Raw genomic sequence first — 18781 nt, 5'->3', positions numbered from 1 at the left:
GCTACCTACCAACATCGGTCTTCGATTATTCTGCTGCTGTTGCTACTTTTATAAAAGTAATATGGCACTTATTATGGCACTGTATTGTTAAATGTTACATACTACTTGCTAGTAACTGAATAGCATCATTTATCTTGAGTTGGACTTTCTACATCTCTGCCCATTTGTTAACTGGTCACATCGTCAAAATGACAAACTTTTCGTTGTACCCTCTGAATACTGACTGTGCTTTGGGTTGTCATGGTGTCTGTTTATTGTAGTTTCTCTCTTTTTTGTTGAATGTATTTTGTTCTTAAGGTATTTACTAACAGCACAAAGGACATCTGACATTACTTCAAGTTTTTTAACCTCTGAAAGCTGGCTGAGGAGGACTTACTGCGGCAAGAATAAGTATGTGAACCCTTTGGAATTAACAGTTTTTCTGCATTATTACTCATAAAATGTGATCTCACCTTCATTAAAGTCACCTGTATAGACCAAGCACAATGTCATCCCATTAAACATTCACAGTGCTGTGGAAAAAGGGCACCAGATACCAACATGAAAACCTCATCCCAACGGTGAAGTACGGTGGATGGAGCATCATGATTTGGTGCTGCTTTGGGGCATGGACCACTTGCCATCATCGAGGGAAAAATTATTTCTCAAGTTTATCAAGATATCCTACAGGATAATGTCAGGGTGGCTGTGCGCCAGCTGAAGCTCAGTAGAAGTTGGGTGATGCATCAGGCAATGACCCTAAACATCAATGTTAATCCACTACAGAATGGCTTCAAAAAAGAAAATCCACCTGTTGGAGAGACCAGACCTTAAGAGAGACATTCACACCACACATCCTAAGAATATGGCTGAGCTGAAGCAGTTCTGTAAGGAAGAATGCTCCAAAATTCCTTCTGAACGTTGTACAGGTCTAGTCCGCATCTACTGGAAAGGCTTGATTGAGGTTATTGCTGCCAAAGGAGGATTGACCAGTTATTAAATCCAAAGGTTCACTTACTTTTTCCACAGCACTGTGAGTGTTTAATGGTATGTGTTCAGTAAAGACATTAAATATTATTAGTTGTTTGTGTGTTGTTATCTTAAGCACATTGTGTTTGTCTATACTTGTGACTTTGTTGAAGATGAGATCATATTTTATGACCAAATGAATGCAGAAACATTCCAGAGGGTTCACATACTTTTTCCTACCAATGTAGATGTTCTATTCATAGTGATTGTTTTTTTTATATATTCTCCCGTTTTCTCCCCAATTTGGAATTCCCAATGCGGTCTAAGTCCTCGTGGTGGCGTAGTGACTCCGGGTGGCGGAGGACGAATCTCAGTTCATCTGAGACCGTCAATCCACGCATCTTATCACGTGGCTTTTTGAGCACGTTACCACGGAGACTTGGCGCATGTGGATGCTTCACGCTATACTCCACAGCATCCACGCACAACTCACCACGCACCCCACTGAGAGCGAACCACATTATAGCGACCACGAGGTTACCCCATGTGAGACTACCCTCCCTTGCAACCGGGCCAATTTGGTTGCTTTGGAGACCTGGCTGGAGTCACTCGCGACTCCAGGTGTGGTAGTCAGTGTCAACACTCGCTGATCTACCCAGGCCCGTAGTGAAATGTTTTCTTAAAATTAACTTGGTTAAACTTTGTGCTGTTAGTCATATCTTTGTTGTACCCAGGGTCCAAAGTTGACACTCACCAAGTTACATATGCAAGTAAAAAATGGTTGTTGTAAATACCAGTAAATAAATGATAACTGCTTTAGAAACTTAAAAACATGAAAATAGGATTTCTTTATTTTTGGCAATCACAATGTAAGAATGATAGTTAAACTCTCACTAACAAATCAAATTAAAGATGTTTAAACATACAGAATTACCAAAGAAAAGCTCCTCAGAAGTGGCTAATCGGATGTTAAGCTAGTTTTATTGTCATAAGAAGTTAATTTTGGACCTTGGTTGTACTAGTAGTAATTTTCTCCAGTGTTGCTTTTTTCCGTTGCAGTTTTTGTCAATTGCTTTCATCTTTATTCTTCAGAATCAGTTGTCTGGCAATCTGCTAAGAAAGTTCAAGAACAGCAATGGTTGGCAGAAGTTGTGGGTCGTCTTCACCAATTTCAGTTTGTTCTTCTACAAAACACACCAGGTGAGAAATTCTTCCCTAAAAATGGTTATGAATAAATAATTTGGACCCAGTTAATTATTTGATGCTTATTATGTACATATGTGTTGCTGCATTGTACTGTACTTACATTTAAAGTACCTGCATTTAATTACCAAAACCTAACCCTTACCCTTAATTTAGTGCAATTATATAGAAATATATATTATAAAAAAATACTCCCTCACCGCCAGGCAAATTCTGAATTTTAAAAATACGAAGCTATTGAAGCAATTCAGCTTGAAAAACACTTAACTTGTTTTTTAACATGCCACTTCAGTAGGGGGCAGTCTGCACGCCTAAACAAGCCACAGAATGAGTTCTTGACAGCTGGACAAATCACAACAGAATGCAGAGAACTCTAAGACGTGATTTTGAAAGTTTCAACTACTTTTAACTTGACACAGCGTCCTTCAAATATGGCGTTTATGTCGCTGAGAACCAGCGAGGTGCTCCAGAAGCATGCATCTGACGCATTATTACATAGACGACTAAAGAACTAGGTCGTGAGTACAAGCGGCCGAAATGGGCTTCCTCAGAAGGGTGGCGGGCTTCTCCCTTAGAGATAGGGTAAGGAGCTCAGTCATCCGTGAGGAGCTCGGAGTAGAGCCGCTGCTCCTTTGCGTCGAAAGGAGTCAGCTGAGGTGGTTTGGGCATCTGGTAAGGATGCCCCCTGGCCGCCTCCCTAGGGAGGTGTTTCAGGCACGTCCAGCTGGGAGGAGGCCCAGGATTAGGTGGAGAGATTACATCTCCACACTGGCCTGGGAACACCTCGGGGTCCCCCAGTCAGAGCTGGTTAATGTATCTCGGGATAGGGACGTTTGGGGCCCCCTGCTGGAGCAGCTGCCCCCGCGACCCGACTTCCGAAAACCAGTTAAAGATGGATGGATGGATGGATAAATTATCATTTCAATTATTTTACTTCTATTTATTATTATTTTTATTACGGGGGTATTTCTATGAAAAATATTTTTATGCGATATTATTAGATTAATTTATCAGCATGTCATGCAATTAATTTGATGAAACGTATGAATCGTTTGGCATTACTATATTACTATATTTTTGTTTTTATTTGAAAAGAGTCAGAGTTCTGGGCTTTGGTTTTTAATTTCAAGCTTTTAAGTCTTTTAATTTTAAAATGTTCCTGGTTATACAGTATATAATATGGTCGTGGTTATGTGGTCTCTTTGAAGGACGAATATCCTCTTGCCAGCCTTCCGTTGTTGGGCTACTCCATCACAATTCCCTCAGAGTCGGAGGACATCCATAAAGACTACGTCTTTAAGCTCCATTTCAAATCCCACGTCTACTATTTCAGATCTGAGAGCGAGTACACGTTTGAGAGGTACGTTACTGTAACTTAAGAAACAATGGTAGTAAAAACTGTATACTACCATAAACATTTGAAACCATTTTATGTGACATTGTTGTCGCAATACAGCCAGTTTTCACCAATATCTCTTCTGTCGTAGGTGGATGGAGGTGATTCGCAGTGCGACCTGCTCTTCCAGTCACATCCGCTCTTTGAACCGAAAAGACGTCTACTGACCAAAGAGAGGCTCTTCTACAACCTGCCTTTACAAACACACACTGCCCAAACAACCACGTACTGGCATTAACATCAGGTCCTCAATCAGGTTCTGAGAAGTATCTGGTTGCAACGTGTTTTGAGTGGGAAATGTCTTGTGTGCTATATCGTATCACATAACTTTATCGAAATAAGAAGTCAGAAGACTTTGATTGGGTTCAGATGTAAAGTGTTGTAATTAGAGGACAATATCAAGGTCAGCGTCGATACCAAAATCCAGAATTTACAAACTTCAGCAGTTATTATCGTAAAAGTGTCACAAGTGGACGCATAAATGCTAATCAGGTGAAAGTGAAACACTTACAGTTTTTCCACAATTGTTTCAAATGTATAGAAGACATGATATATTAGCTTCTACACAATGGGTCTCGGTCATAAAACATGAGTAGAACTAAATTCTGTGTAAATCGTTCGTTATACCATTCTTCTGCGCTTTTCAAAATGATGGCTTTACGAATGCTTTTATTAAATTGAAAAATAGTTTTACGAATGGCATTAATGAATTGAAAGTGACAATTTTGGGTGTTACCAATGGTTTTATTTAATGTGACAATTTACACAAAATGTCATGCTCATTTCATGAACGAGGCCAATTGCTTGTAAAAATTGGATATAAAAAAATTAAGACTGTGTCTGTTGACTATAAGGGTTGAAATCTTGAAATCTTAAAATGGATGAATTTCATGAATACTGTCAAGAACATTTTCTGGTCATATTTCACTCTGAAATTAAAAGGAAAAAATATATATATTGCAGAATTTAAATTTTAGGACCATTAATATTTTTAGCATTATGGAAATAATGACAATTCTCCCCCAATAGAGCACGTCTATGCACATGCTGGATTTGTAATGTTTCAGTAGAAAGCATCTCTGCTGGCTTGAGACTTCGAAAGAGGCTGGCTTCTTGACATTTGTCTGAATCTCTTTCTTTGGTTGAACGTCATTTTTATAAACTTTTTGATACTAACTGTGAACCACCACTCTTTTTCTGAAGGACGCTGGCTGCCTTTTGTCTAACTGCTTACGTGCCAAACCGTTTCATATTGTCTCTTGAATTTTCTTTTTAGGTCGTTGATGCTTTTGGAGCGTTTGAATTCTTCTGTAATGCATATGAAAAGTTATGGATATGTTGGCAGAAATGTATGTTTGATGGCGAGTGAAAACATTCAGATTAAACAAATCCAAATATATGGGATACATTGCATTAGTAGAAATTTGCTGTGATTTTTCTAAAGCCACGAAACAAACTGAGTTTGAATTATTTTATTGTGAAATGTAACATTTGTAAACAACTCTGACTCACATAAACACAACAGATATACAGATATATTGGAGTGTTTTGGAAGAAGTGCAGCACATATTTATTCAAGTATGAAGTATTTTTATATAAAAACTAAACTGTAATTATGATCATTTCAATCAAAAAACATACTTAAAGATCAAAAGCCAAAAGTTTGTTCCTACTAGCAAATTTCAATAGATTTATGCTTAAAACAAGTACAAACATTAAGAAAACAAATTATATATATATATATATATGTTTGTTTTTTTTTACTTAATGATGTTTATATATTTACATGTATGCATTTGGCAGATGCTTTTATCCAAAGTGACTTACAGAGTCCTTATTACAGGGACAATCCCCCCCGGAGCAACCTGGAGTTAAGTGCCTTGATCAAGGACACAATTTTATATATAAAAAATGAACTTTCTTGTAGGCTACATAGAAATAAAATCAACATCGGTCTCATGAGAAGTCGATGTACAAGATGGTGAAATATTTTGAATGTACATAACAAAACATTCAAATAAACAAAGCAATGACGGATGCTATTTAAAAAAATGTTTTAACTCCTAACACAAACCATAAATTGTAGCCCCTTACCCAAACAGTTATATTACAGGTTATTGACATACATCAGTCATTTTGAATTGCACAAACAGTTTAAAAAGTTTTACATTTGATGATTATCGAAATTACAGTAAGGTAAAGCTAGCTAGTTACGTCATATCAATAGATAGTTCAACTTAAAGCAGAGTTAAGAACTTTTGTGGGTTTGTTTACATTTGAATTTTTGACAGTTGGAGTTTGAATTAACGCACATTCCATTGAACCATTTGAACATTTTGACAGTTGGAGTTTGAATTAACGCACATTCCATTGAACCATTTGAACATTTTGACAGTTGGAGTTTGAATTAACGCACATTCCATTGAACCATTTGAACATTTTGACAGTTGGAGTTTGAATTAACGCACATTCCATTGAACCATTTGAACATTTTGACAGTTGGAGTTTGAATTAACGCACATTCCATTGAACCATTTGAACATTTTGACAGTTGGAGTTTGAATTAACGCACATTCCATTGAACCATTTGAACATTCCATCAATTGAAATCTTGGAGTTAAAATTTTTTGATTGCCTGCTGTCCGAAAACCAAAAGTCCAATCCAGTCCAAATATGAATTAAGTAACCAATTTTATTCAAAGACCTTTCATTTCTTAAAATAAAGTGGTGGATAGGAGCCTGTATTGTATTGATTTTAAATTATATTTGTTGATGAGTAGTCCACTATAGGAATAAAGGTGGTAACTTTACATTCTAGAAGAGTCGTGCGATATCTTGAGATTTTGCCATCTTGTATGAATTATAAAAGTTGTCAGAGACGGCACTGCAAAGTCTCATTTGGTGCTTCTATCTTCACGACGTATATATTCCAGTCCATGGTCACCCTTATAATTGTAATTCTCATAGGTTGGGTTCTGGAGCCACTCTGGTTTGTATGTAGTCGTGCTGTACACAAACGCCTCAACGATACTTCCAGCCTTTGGATTGTTTTCACCTTCACCGACCCATTCATCCACCTCCAGTTTGACCAGTGTCCGCTGGTATTGGTGTGGACACCTTTCAAACCAGTCCAAGAAGTTCAGCATCTTCTCATCCACACTATAGATCTCCCCTTGGACACGGTGACCCTTCCCAGGAATGTTTAGCAAGAAGGGGACGTTGTATTGGGTGGCGATTACTAGAGGGTATGAGTCCACGGTGCGAGATCGCGCAAGGAGCTTCGCTTTACCATTGGCAGCATCAAGCATCCTGTAGTTGTTGGGTTGACCACTCTTTAGTGTGCCGTACACAAAGACTTGAGCCATCTTAAACATGGGAACAGAACACTAACAATGCCCTGTTGATAAAAGACATGACCAACTCACCATTATGATTCAATATTAATTCAGTGGCAATTAAAAGCCTGCAATATCAAGAACTACTCTTATCTAAATTGCAGCGCCAAAATATCTACAACACTTAAACATCAAATACAAAAACTTTCAGAAAAATCTGACAAATAGGAAAATAAAAGTAAAAAACAAAAGGAATTTATATAATCTTTGTCAAGTAAATAAATATTATTTGGCATTTTTCAACAGCCATTTTGCAGTTGCAATAGCTCATATTTCCTTTAAGTTGCCGACCCCTAATTTTACATTGTGCAGAGCTTATTAACATGCAACATATTGTATTAAAAGTTTTGTTAACCTTTTGGCCAAAGGGTCAGGCAATTACCAACAATTATTACTTTGTTAGGATTTGGTAGCATTGCCTTAAAAATGTTTAACTTTGGTGAAACATTTTGGGGAGCCTTCCACAAGCTTCTTGCAATAAATTGCTGAAATTTTGGCCCATTCCTCCAGACAGAACTGGTGTAACGGAGTTAGGTTTGTATGACACGCTTGCACACGCTTTTTCAGTTTGAACACATGGATTGAGGTCAGGGCTTTGTGATGGCCACTCCAATACCACGATTTTGTTGTCCTTAAGCCATTTTGCCACAGCTTTGGAGGTATTCTTGGGGTCATTGTCCATTTGGAAGACCCAGTTGCGACAGATTTAACTCCCTGGCTGATGTCTTGAGATGTTGCTTCAATATATCCACATAACTTCCTCATGATGCAATCTATTTTGTGAAGTGCACCAGTCCCTCCTGGAGCAAAGCACCCCCACAACATGATGCTGCCACTCCCATGCTTCAAGGTTGGGATGGTGTTCTTCGGCTTGCAAGCTTCACCCTTTTTCCTCCAAACATAACGATGGTCATTATGGCCAAACAGTTCAATTTTTGTTTAATCAGACCAGAAGACATTTCTCCAAAAAGTAAGATCTTTGTCCCCATGTGCACTTGCAAACTGTAGTCTGTCTTTTTTATGGCAGTTTTGGAGCAGCGGCTTCTTCCTTGCTGAGCAGCCTTTCAGGTTATATAAATATAGGACTTGTTTTGCTGTGGATATAGATACTTGCCTACCTGTTTCCTCCATCATCTTCACAAGTTCCTTTGCTGTTGTTCTGGGATTGATTTGCACTTTTTGCACCAAACTATGTTCATCTCTAGGAGACAAAATGCATCTCCTTCCTGAGCAGTATGATGGCTGCGTGATCACATGGTGTTTATACTTGTGTACTATTGTTTGTACAGATGAACATGGTACCTTCAGGCATTTGGAAATTGCTCCCGAGGATGAACCAGACTTGTGGATGTCCAAATGAGTTTTTCTGAGGTCTTGGCTGATTTCTTGTGATTTTTTTTCCCATGATGTCAAACAAAGAGGCACTGAGTTTTGGAGGTATACCTGTGGATGCATTTTAAGGCCTACCTTCATTAACTGATTAGAAGCTAATTGCCTAAAAGCTTGACGACATTTTCTGGAATTTTCCATGCTACTTAAAGGCACAGTTAACTTAGTGTATGTAATCTTCTGACCCACTGGAATTGTGATAGTCAATTAAAAGTGAAACCAACTATTTGGAAACAATTGTTGGAAAAATTACTCATGTCAAGCACAAAGTAGATATAGATTTAGTCCTAAATGACTTGTCAAAACTTTAGTTTAATAATGTTAATTCTGTGGAGTGGTTAAAAATTTGTTTTAATGACTTCAACCTACGTGTATGTAAACCCTGATCATCTGTACATTAGAAGAAAATTATGTGCAGGAGATTTGAAACCCAATAGGATTTAATCGAACAACTCTCAATACAATGACATATTTACAAAATTACAGGAAAAACTAGATCAACAGGTGAATTTGGGGGTATGGGTGTATATGAAACATTACAGCACATTAACATTTACAGTATTTTCATTCATTCAAGTGGCCTTCAATTTTTGAGTTTGTGAAAAATAAAATTAATATCAGTCACGTTTGCTACATAACAATTTGGCCTATTCACCTGTAATACATTAAGAAAACCTGAATTTATAAAATATTTCTAATTAATGTAGCATATAATATGTACAATATTTTTATATGAATATAACAATCAGCCACACAAACCAATGGATCTAAAGTCAGAAAAGCAGAACTAAACTGGCAACATTAATACTAATAATAGGATTATAGCCTATATAAATCATGTGTATATAGTATAATATAGTGTATATAGACTAAAGAGAAGGATACGAATAAAACTAACCTGCTCTTCCAGAAGGCTGAACATGAAGTTAAGATTAAAGTCGTTCTCTTACCGATTATATGAGGAGGTATTTCATTTACAGAAATTAAGCGGGTGTCATTTAAACTTTTAGAAAGTAAAACACCTGCACAATAATGTGTCACTGGACTTTATGTAACAGTCCCGTGATCTAAATAACGAAAACTACAGCATGACGTCACCATTACTCACATGGGGTGTAGCTGAATTGCATTTGTGTGCCCTCAAAAGGGCATAGCGGTATGGATCGTTCAATACGAAAGGGCCCTTCACAAGACTTTTAGCGAAGGGTGCATCATACATTTATAACAGGTTCCCTTCAGAGTACTCACGTGACTCTGACATTCTTAGTGCGCAGGCGCGGCGCTTGGAGTGGGTTTATCGGTCTAAAGCCCCGAATGTTTTTATAACTTTGTATTAATCACCGAGTTTTCATGCGCGCAGTAAAAACAAATCCTTATTAGAACCGCCATTCTGCTCGTTGCGCTTCAAACAGTGTCTTCATCCACGCTTGACAAGAACCGCCCAATCAGACAAGAAGTACTGATTGACATGTCAACTGGCCAATCGTTGATAAGAAACTACAAATGATCCAGCCAATGAGATTGGACATTTTGGAGTATGTCGACGCTCTAGATTAGGGACAAATGTTTCGTAGGTGTTCACTTGTCTTAACGAGGAGATGTATACGAATATTTAAATGAACATTTAAAAAAAAAAAAAAAAGTAGTAGTAAAACGGCCTCAGCCGACATCAGCACTTCAACAGCAAGATGTTATGAATATTGAAATATATTCAATATTGAATATATAATATTTCAATATAGTTGAAATTTGCTGTGATTTTTCTAAAGCCACGAAACAAACTGAGTTTGAATTATTTTATTGTGAAATGTAATATTTGTAAACAACTCTGACTCACATAAACACAACAGATATCCAGATATATTGGGAGTGTTTTGGAAGAAGTGCAGCACGTATTTATTCAAGTATGAAGTATTTTTATATAAAAACTAAACTGTAATTATGATCATTTCCAGTAAAAACATTCTAAACATACTTAAAAAAAGATCAAAAGCCAAAAGTTTGTTCCTACTGGCAAATTTCAATAGATTTATGCTTAAAACAAGTAAAAACATTGTGTATATATAAGAAAGTTAAATATATATATATATATATATATATATATATATATATATATATATATATATATATATATATATATATATATAAAATGAACTTTCTTGTAGGCTACATGGAAATAAAATCAACATCGGTCTCATGACAGGGTGGCCGCGGGTCCTTAAACAGTATTAAATTGTCTTAAATTCAGATTGGATAGGTCTTAAATATGCTTGTGTCACGTCACCGCAAAGATGCAGGCAATCGTTCTTCCAGCCGGGTCGAATATTTTTTACAAGGTAACGTAATCTCATTTGCACATGACCTATCCCCTGACCAATCGGCTAACCTAACCTTAACCAATCGAGCTGCTTCGTGGGCGGGTCTTGGCGTGGCGGGATTCGTAATTTCGCCACAGGTAATATAGCAATGGTTGATAGTCACTTAGAAATATGGGGAAATGTAAATTCAATTACAAATGGCTTGAAAAAGAAGAGTATTCTTGGTTAAGGTCGGTGCCTGGAAATATTTATGAAGCGAACTGCATTATGTGTCGGAAGACTTTCAAACTTGGGACAATGGGGCTCAGAGCGGTGGAATCGCACGTACAGCGCAAAAAACACAGAGACTATGTAAAGACACGCCAGCAGCCCGCCATTGCTAGCTTCTGTTCCAACATTTCCACCGCTAGCAACGATGTTAACGGTACAACGCAGGATGTTATGATGGGAAATCCACAGCCAACAATGCCAGCTGACCTCCGCGCAATTTGTGGCTCTACGCCAACACTCCGAGCAGAGGTGATTTGGGTGCTGAGGACTGTTACAAGCCACAATTCATACAGGTCTAATGACGTGGTTGAAGAAGTGTTCAAAGCAATGTTTCCAGATTCCGGGCTTGTACAGTCATTTACCTGTGGAAAAGACAAGACCAGATACGTGGCTAAATTTGGATTGGCGCCATATATATAAAAAAGAGCTCATCACCGAAGTTCAAAAATGCGGTGCGTTTGTAATTATGTTCGACGAGACACTGAACCAGACAACCAAAAGCAAACAAATGGACTTGCATGTGCGTTATTGGTTAAATGACCACGTCCAGTCAAGGTTCTATGGAGCACAGTTCATGGGCCATGCAACTGCCCAGGATCTACTTCAGCGTTTCAAAGTCTGCCATAACTATATTCATTAACTAACCTCTTGTATATTTTGTGTATCATATAATTTAAGCTTTACTAATTTGTCAAGTGAATAACCACTATGGACAGGGCACTACACGTTAATTAGACAAATTAAAATGAAAAATGTATTAAAAACAGGCAAATTGAGTTTTAGAATGGTAGTAGAGTCTGGCGTTAACCTGCCAATATGTAATGAATTTGACATAGGGGTGTCTATACTTATGCCCCCTGTATTTTAAGGAAGAACGTTTTATTTATTCATTTACAGGTTATCTGAGTTTACAGTTTCTCCCTCTCTGTCACACACACACGATCTATTATTTAAATGTCTTCATTTTAAAAGCAGCTGGAATTGTCATTTATTTGTTATTTTATTTATTTTGTTCAGAAGGAACTTTTTTTTTATATTTACTTATTTTATACGTATTTGTTCATTGGACCTAAATATTTAGAAAATATTGTACTAATAAATATAATTTAGGACAGAAATGACATTGTTGTGTTATCCTTTCAGCATTACACACATTTAGTCAATGTTCTTAAACTCAATTGGTTATTATCATTTTACCATACTGTTCATTTTGAACAGACAGTGTGTTTACTTGGAAATATTACTGTATATTTTCACTTTTGATTTGTATTTCCATCGTAAGTTTGGTCTTAAATTTCATTTAGAAGTGGTATTAAAAAGTCTTAAAGTCTTAAATTTTAATTATTACCTGTTGCCACCCTGCATGAGAAGTCAATGTACAAGATGGTGAAATCTTATTATCTTGTTACGTAACAAAACATTCAAATAATCAACGATGATGGATGCTTTTGACAGATGAACAATTTTTAACACAAACCATGAAATCTAACCCCTAACCAAAATAGTAAACCTAACCATAATTGTATTGGGTTTGGAATGAGACGAAAGAAGCATATTACAGGTTATTGACATACATCAGTCATTTGAATTGCACAAACAGTTTAAAAAGTTTTAAGTTTGATGATTATCGAAATTACAGTAAGATAAAGCTAGCTAGTTACGTCACATCAATAGATAGTTCAACTTAAAGCAGAGTTAAGAACTTTTGTGGGTTTGTTTACATTTGAATTTTTGACAGTTGGAGTTTGAATTAACGTGCATTCCATTGACCCATTTGAACATTTTGACAGTTGATTAACGTACATTCCATTGACCCATTTGAACATTTTGACAGTTGGAGTTTGAATTGACGTGCATTCCATTGGCCCATTTAAACATTCCATCAATGGAAATCTGGGATTTGTAACATTTTGATTGCCTGCTGTGCGAAAACCAAAAGTCCAATCAGTAAGAAAAGACATTACACACTATATCAGAACAGTCTGAAGGTCTGTACCAAATTTGGTGGATGTAGCTTAAAAATTCTTAATAGGAGTTATTGTTGGAAATGTTGGTCTTTAAACAAAGTTTGTAGAATAGCTATGTTGATTTTGTCAAGCAACATAAATATGAATTAAGTAACCAAATTTTTCAAAGACCATTCATTTCTTAAAATAAAGTGGTGGATAGGAGCCTGTATTGTATTGATTTTAAATTATATTTGTTGATAAGTGGTCCACTATAGGAGTAAAGGTGGTAACTTTACATTCTAGCAGAGTCGTGCTATATCTTGAGAAAATCTCATTTGGTGCTTCTATCTTCACGACGTATATATTCCAGTCCATGGTCACCCTTATAATTGTAATTCTCATAGGTTGGGTTCTGGAGCCACTCTGGTTTGTATGTAGTCGTGCTGTACACAAACACCTCAACGATACTTCCAGCCTTTGGATTGTTTTCACCTTCACCGACCCATTCATCCACCTCCAGTTTGACCAGTGTCCGCTGGTATTGTTGTGGACAAACTTCAAGCCAGTCCAAGAAGTTCAGCATCTTCTCATCCACACTATAGATCTCCCCTTGGACACGGTGACCCTTCCCAGGGACGTTTAGCAAGAAGGGGATGTTGTATTGGGTGGCGATTACTAGAGGGTATGAGTCCACGGTGCGAGATCGCGCAAGAAGCTTTGCTTTACCATTGGCAGCATCAAGCATCCTGTAGTTGTTGGGTTGACCACTCTTTAGTGTGCCGTACACAAAGACTTGAGCCATCTTAAACATGGGAACAGAACACTAACAATGCCCTGTTGATAAAAGACATGACCAACTCACCATTATGATTCAATATTAATTCAGTGGCAATTAAAAGCCTGCAATATCAAGAACTACTCTTATCTAAATTGCAACGCCAAAATATCTACAACACTTAAACATCAAATACAAAAACTTTCAGAAAAATCTGACAAATAGGAAAATAAAAGTAAAAAACAAAAGGAATTGATATCATCTTTGTCAAGTAAATAAATATTATGCCCCCATGAGGGCGCCCCTGCCCCATATAGAATAAAACAGCTTTTATAAGGTTACTGATATGATACAGTCCTCATCTCATGTGAGTGGTCATGATTTTATACATATTTTTCAAAATTTTAATTAATTAAAGAGTCTGGCAAAAGGAAAACAATTGATTGTTTTGGATAATATTAATATATAATGGAGTTAACATGGCCCTAGATAAATTAATATTTAATTAACTTTTGCTGTTTTTCTGTAGTTAATGAGTACATTTTGCTGCCCAACTCAAAATTAATGTTTATTTTCAAATGTGCATTTCTATGTGACATTTGTAATAAAAAAAATATTTCAGTATTATTATTATTGGTTTCTGTCCTTTCATTTTTATATTTAATTTTGATGTATAGAATATGTTGTATTTGTTGGCGTAAGTTTGGTAAAAGTCTTCTCTCTAATTCTCTCTCTCTCCTCACTAATGTTCAAACCCTACGGCCCTGTGTGTAATCACATGTTATGTACAGTTTAGTCACCCAACCAACATATTTTGATCATTTAAAATGTGTGCGTTTATAGTGATCGTAATAATAATAATAATTATTATTATTATACCTCATTTGATATTCCATTGTTTAATAACTGTATGTGTTGTTTGTTGATTTTGAAATATAAAACCTGTTTAAATTATTTCAGTGTGTGTTACAGGACATTTTCAGCATCTTTTAACAATACCGTGATATTACTGATAACCGTAATATTACATTTTCATACCGTGTATCTCTTTTAGAGAGGAGAACAAAACTAACCCGCTCTTCCAGAAGTCTGAACATGAAGTTAAGATTAAAGTCGTTCTCTTACCGATTATATGAGGAGGTATTTCATTTACAGAAATTAAGCGAGTGTCATTTAAACTTTTAGAAAGTAAAACACCTGCACAACAATGAGGTGTCACTGTACTTTAAGCAACACTTCCGTGATCTAAATAACGAAAACAGGAACATGACGTCACTATTAAACACATGGGGCACAGCCGAATTGCATTTTTGTGCCCTCAAAAGGGCACAGCGGTAAGGATCGTTCAATACGAAAGGGCCCTTCCACAAGACTTCTAGCGAAGGGTGCATCATACAGTTATGACATGTTCCCTTCAGAGTACTCACGTGACTCAGTCATTCGTAGTGCGCAGGCGCTAGGAGTTTGTTTACCAGGCTAAAGCCCCGTATGTTTCAGCTAAAGCGACGAATGTTTTTATCACTTTTTATTAATCACCGAGTTTTCATGCGCGCAGTAAAAACAAATCCTTATTAGAACCGCCATTCTGCTCGTTGCGCATCAAACAGTGTCTTCATCCACGCTTGACAAGAACCGCCCAATCAGACAAGAAGTACTGATTGACATGTCAACTGGCCAATCGTTGATAAGAAACTACAAATGATCCAGCCAATGAGATTGGACATTCTGGAGTATGTCGACCCTCTAGATTAGGGACAAATGTTTCGTAGGTGTTCACTTGTCTTAACGCGGAGATGTATACGAATATTTAAATGAACATTTTAAAAAAAGTAGTAAAACGGCCTCAGCCGACATCAGCACTTCAACAGCAAGATGTTTTCTGCTAACTGCTTCAGGTATGTGTAACTACTACTTATTAATTGCACTGTCAAATGAGACTAGCTATCTGTCCCTTAACATCCTTGTAACTGTAAGACACATCTGTAGATTTCATCATTATATTATTTTCATTTATGTGTTATTTAAACTAAATACTGAAAAAACACTATTTTACTGTGTTTATAGTTTTATGATCAACATAAACAACTAAATGGCTACCTACATGTTGGTTACACCCAAAGGTTTTAATTTGGTGGACAAACGGATTTTAAAATATCAATCATAGATTAAAACAATTGTGTCACTGTTTATTTTTTAAGAAATAACAATAAAAGTTTTTTCTGCACTAGACATGCCAACATTTATTTTTTTCAGGAATTTCAGATTGTAATGAGAAAATGTTCGTCATAGGTCAATTCAAGTAAAAGTTTTTTTGTGAATTGCATTTTTGATGTATTTTTAATTTAGTAGATCAGGACAAAAATGAGCGTGACAAGAATCCACGTTATGATCATGAAAACGTTTGTTTCTAGATCGCTCGCCCACATCAGACACGCATTTTTTTCCTACTCCAATCTACTACTTGACCACGTTTGAAAGTGCTTGAAACATTTGAAAACTTGTGGCGTAAGTTTCATGTGAACACTAGGAAGAACGAGTCAAACCATCTCAAACTCTGACATACCTGTTCCACGGTGTTTTCAGAAACCGGCGTCTTTTATTGCAGTGGAGAGAGAAAGCGCGTTCAAGGTTGCCAGATTGCGGGACTAAAGCATCACCCTGGCAGCATATATCCAAACTGTACAACTGTCCAGATCTGATTGGGGGATTTCACCAATAGAAATTTGGCAACCTCACACATGGCGAAATCTAATTCTGACCGACTAATCGTCTGGCCTTTTATTTTCAAACGTATTAAAATTTAAATAAATCTTTTACTTGCATGATTAGTTCCAAGTAATACAGGACACGATTGATCTAAAGGGGATGGTGGTTTTACAAGGGGAATGCTTTTTGGTATTTCTTGCAAAGGGGGTGGCATTCCCTCACAACCTCCTCAACTCAAGCCATGATTATAGTTGGCTCAACAAGTGTGTGTGTGTGTGTTATGTACAGGGCTGGACTGGTAATCTGGCACACTGGGCATTTTCCCGGTGGGCAGACGCACTTTGGGGCCGATCAGGGGCAGACTGGCCACCGGGAAAACAGAGCGGGCCGGTGGGTCAGCCGCGAAACGTGCCGATTGGGCCGCAATAAGCTAAAATGAGCTGCCGCATTATGCAGAATGGACCACAATACGGCGCCGCGATATGCAGAAAAGGACCGCCCCTAACAAGTTTTGGACCAGTTGCCATGTAAAATCCTGGGCTGATTTCTCTTCCCAGTCCAGCCCTGGTTATGTGTTTGTGTATACTAAGATTAGGCCTATATGATATAAAATGAATTATGTGATTGAAGAATGGGTAAGGAATCTGTACTTATTATAGATAATCTTTATTAATTTATGCATTTATTGTCTGTTTTCTTCTCACAAAAATAGCTTTTAAAAATGCAGTACTTTGAAAGAAGTTTGGCCTGTGCTGGACTTTAATTTGTTAATCTGACATTTTGGAAGGTCAGGCATTCTTACGTTGTGATCATGCATTTTTGTATTATTAGTAAAGTATTAATAATAATAATAATAATAAAAATAATAGTGATAATAATAGTAACAATTATAGTAATAAACAATTTATAATAATAATAATAATAATAATACATTTCAAATTAATAATAACATACTCCAGGTAGGGAAGGAGGTATTGCCCCAAGTGAAGGAGTTCAAGTACCTCGGGGTCTTGTTCACGAGTGAGGGGACAATGGAGCGGGAGGTTGGCCGGAGAATCGGGCAGCGGGCGGTATTGCACTCGCTCTATCGCACCGTTGTCACAAAAGACAGCGGAGCGGAAGGCAAAGCTCTCGATCTACCGGTCAATTTTTGTTCTTACCCTCACCTATGGTCATGAAGGCTGGGTCATGACCGGAAAGAACTAGGTCACGAGTACAAGCGGCCAAATGGGCTTCCTCAGAAGGGTGGCGGGCTTCTCCCTTAGAGATAGGGTGAGGAGCTCAGTCATCCGTGAGGAGCTCGGAGTAGAGCCGCTGCTCCTTTGCGTCCGAAAGGAGTCAGTTGAGGTGGTTTGGGCATCTGGTAAGGATGCCCCTGGCCGCCTCCCTAGGGAGGTGTTTCAGGCACGTCCAGCTGGGAGGAGGCCTCGGGGAAGACCCAGGATTAGGTGGAGAGATTACATCTCCACACTGGCCTGGGAACACCTCGGGGTACCCCAGTCAGAGCTGGTTAATGTGGCTTGGGATAGGGAAGTTTGGGGCCCCCTGCTGGAGCAGCTGCCCCTGTGACCCGACTTCGGATAAGCGGTTGAAGATGGATGGATGGATTGAAATTTAAGGATGAATAATTATCCGAGCGTTATATATATTTTTAATCATGACCTCAGTGATGGGTCTGAGCTGTAGCATTCCTGTAACTGGTCAAAACACACCTCACACACATCAGCATAACAATGGCTTCAAAGGACGAGACATTTTACAGAGCATATGGAAACATAAAATATCAACAAACATTACAATACTTTGAGTTGAAATGTGAAGTGTAACCAGTCTTGCTCGACCCGCACTGAGCGGGATTGGAACCGGTGTCTCCGGCATGGGAGGCAGGCGTGCTAACGAGGAGGCTGAAGGCTACAGCATTTAGCATCAGTCGCTAGTGTGCATCTTGAGACCAAGGAAGTGATGTTTACACACTGCAGGTAAAGAAGCACAATTTATAACTCCAATGTGATCAAATTTAAATCGCTGTCCTTTTCTGCATATTGCGATGCCGTTTTGTGGTCCGCTCATTTTAACTTATCGTGGCCGACCCACTGGCCCGCTCGATTATCCCGATGGCCAGTCCGACCCTGATCGGCCCCCACCGGGAAAATGTCTGATGATTACCTGTCCAGCTCTGCCAATGATACAAATTCTCATTAAGGGAAATAGCCAAAGCAAAATTGACCATTATTTTCAAAAGGATCTTGTTCACACATGACCTCTAACCTCTAAGTGGACCTCTAAGTGCAGTACATTTTCTGGAAAATGCTGTAGGTGCGAAAGAGGCTTATGGGATTTTTCCATTTTATCATAGTCCACTGTCCAGTCAGTTAGAAAAGACATGGGAAACTATTCCAGAACAATCTGATGGTCTGTGCCAAATTTAGTAG

The 18781-nt window shown here is 37.8% G+C and overlaps 3 protein-coding genes across 10 annotated transcripts in view; 1 reads left to right on the top strand and 2 right to left on the bottom strand.

Annotated features, from left to right (window-relative positions):
- farp1 (FERM, RhoGEF (ARHGEF) and pleckstrin domain protein 1 (chondrocyte-derived)) overlaps positions 1–3780 on the top strand; it is a 96814-nt gene extending 93034 nt beyond the window's left edge. For all 3 annotated transcript variants that reach the window (XM_052127084.1, XM_052127083.1, XM_052127082.1), the window contains exons 25-27: positions 2041–2148; positions 3360–3511; positions 3639–3780. In XM_052127084.1, coding sequence (XP_051983044.1) covers positions 2041–2148; positions 3360–3511; positions 3639–3714 — 336 coding nt within the window. In that variant the 3' untranslated portion in view covers positions 3715–3780. The remainder of the gene's footprint in view (positions 1–2040; positions 2149–3359; positions 3512–3638) is intronic.
- Positions 3781–5156: 1376 nt separating this feature from the next.
- LOC127644078 (gamma-glutamylaminecyclotransferase B-like) lies at positions 5157–14886 on the bottom strand. 5 transcript variants are annotated; one of them, XM_052127095.1, is made up of 3 exons: positions 14841–14884; positions 9282–9353; positions 6442–6944 (listed from the first exon to the last, which is right to left on the bottom strand). In XM_052127095.1, exon 3 carries the CDS (start codon positions 6919–6921, stop codon positions 6442–6444), a length of 480 nt encoding a protein of 159 aa, XP_051983055.1. In that variant the 5' UTR covers positions 6922–6944; positions 9282–9353; positions 14841–14884. The 5 variants fall into 5 exon arrangements, with proteins under 5 accessions (XP_051983057.1, XP_051983058.1, XP_051983056.1 ...); XM_052127097.1 differs by lacking the exons at positions 9282–9353; positions 14841–14884 and adding an exon at positions 14717–14837 and having other exon boundaries at positions 5157–6944; XM_052127098.1 differs by lacking the exons at positions 9282–9353; positions 14841–14884 and adding an exon at positions 14682–14772 and having other exon boundaries at positions 5157–6944.
- Positions 10488–14886, bottom strand: LOC127644077 (gamma-glutamylaminecyclotransferase B-like). Of its 2 annotated transcripts, none has more exons than XM_052127092.1 (2): positions 14769–14886; positions 10488–13702 (listed from the first exon to the last, which is right to left on the bottom strand). In XM_052127092.1, exon 2 carries the CDS (start codon positions 13677–13679, stop codon positions 13200–13202), a length of 480 nt encoding a protein of 159 aa, XP_051983052.1. In that variant the 5' UTR covers positions 13680–13702; positions 14769–14886; the 3' UTR covers positions 10488–13199. The 2 variants fall into 2 exon arrangements, with proteins under 2 accessions (XP_051983052.1, XP_051983053.1); XM_052127093.1 differs by having other exon boundaries at positions 14717–14837.
- Positions 14887–18781: the final 3895 nt, after the last annotated feature.

This window comes from Xyrauchen texanus, chromosome 5 (assembly GCF_025860055.1).
Source record: "Xyrauchen texanus isolate HMW12.3.18 chromosome 5, RBS_HiC_50CHRs, whole genome shotgun sequence".
Lineage (NCBI taxonomy): Eukaryota > Metazoa > Chordata > Actinopteri > Cypriniformes > Catostomidae > Xyrauchen > Xyrauchen texanus.
The sequence above is the reverse complement of the archived record's forward strand: the minus strand, read 5'-3'. Positions and strand labels throughout refer to the sequence as shown.

What these genes read in the sequence shown, in the direction of transcription:
- LOC127644078 (XM_052127094.1), bottom strand. Translation starts at nt 6,921, where the DNA reads ATGTTTAAGATGGCTCAAGTCTTTGTGTACGGCACACTAAAGAGTGGT.
- LOC127644077 (XM_052127092.1), bottom strand. Translation starts at nt 13,679, where the DNA reads ATGTTTAAGATGGCTCAAGTCTTTGTGTACGGCACACTAAAGAGTGGT.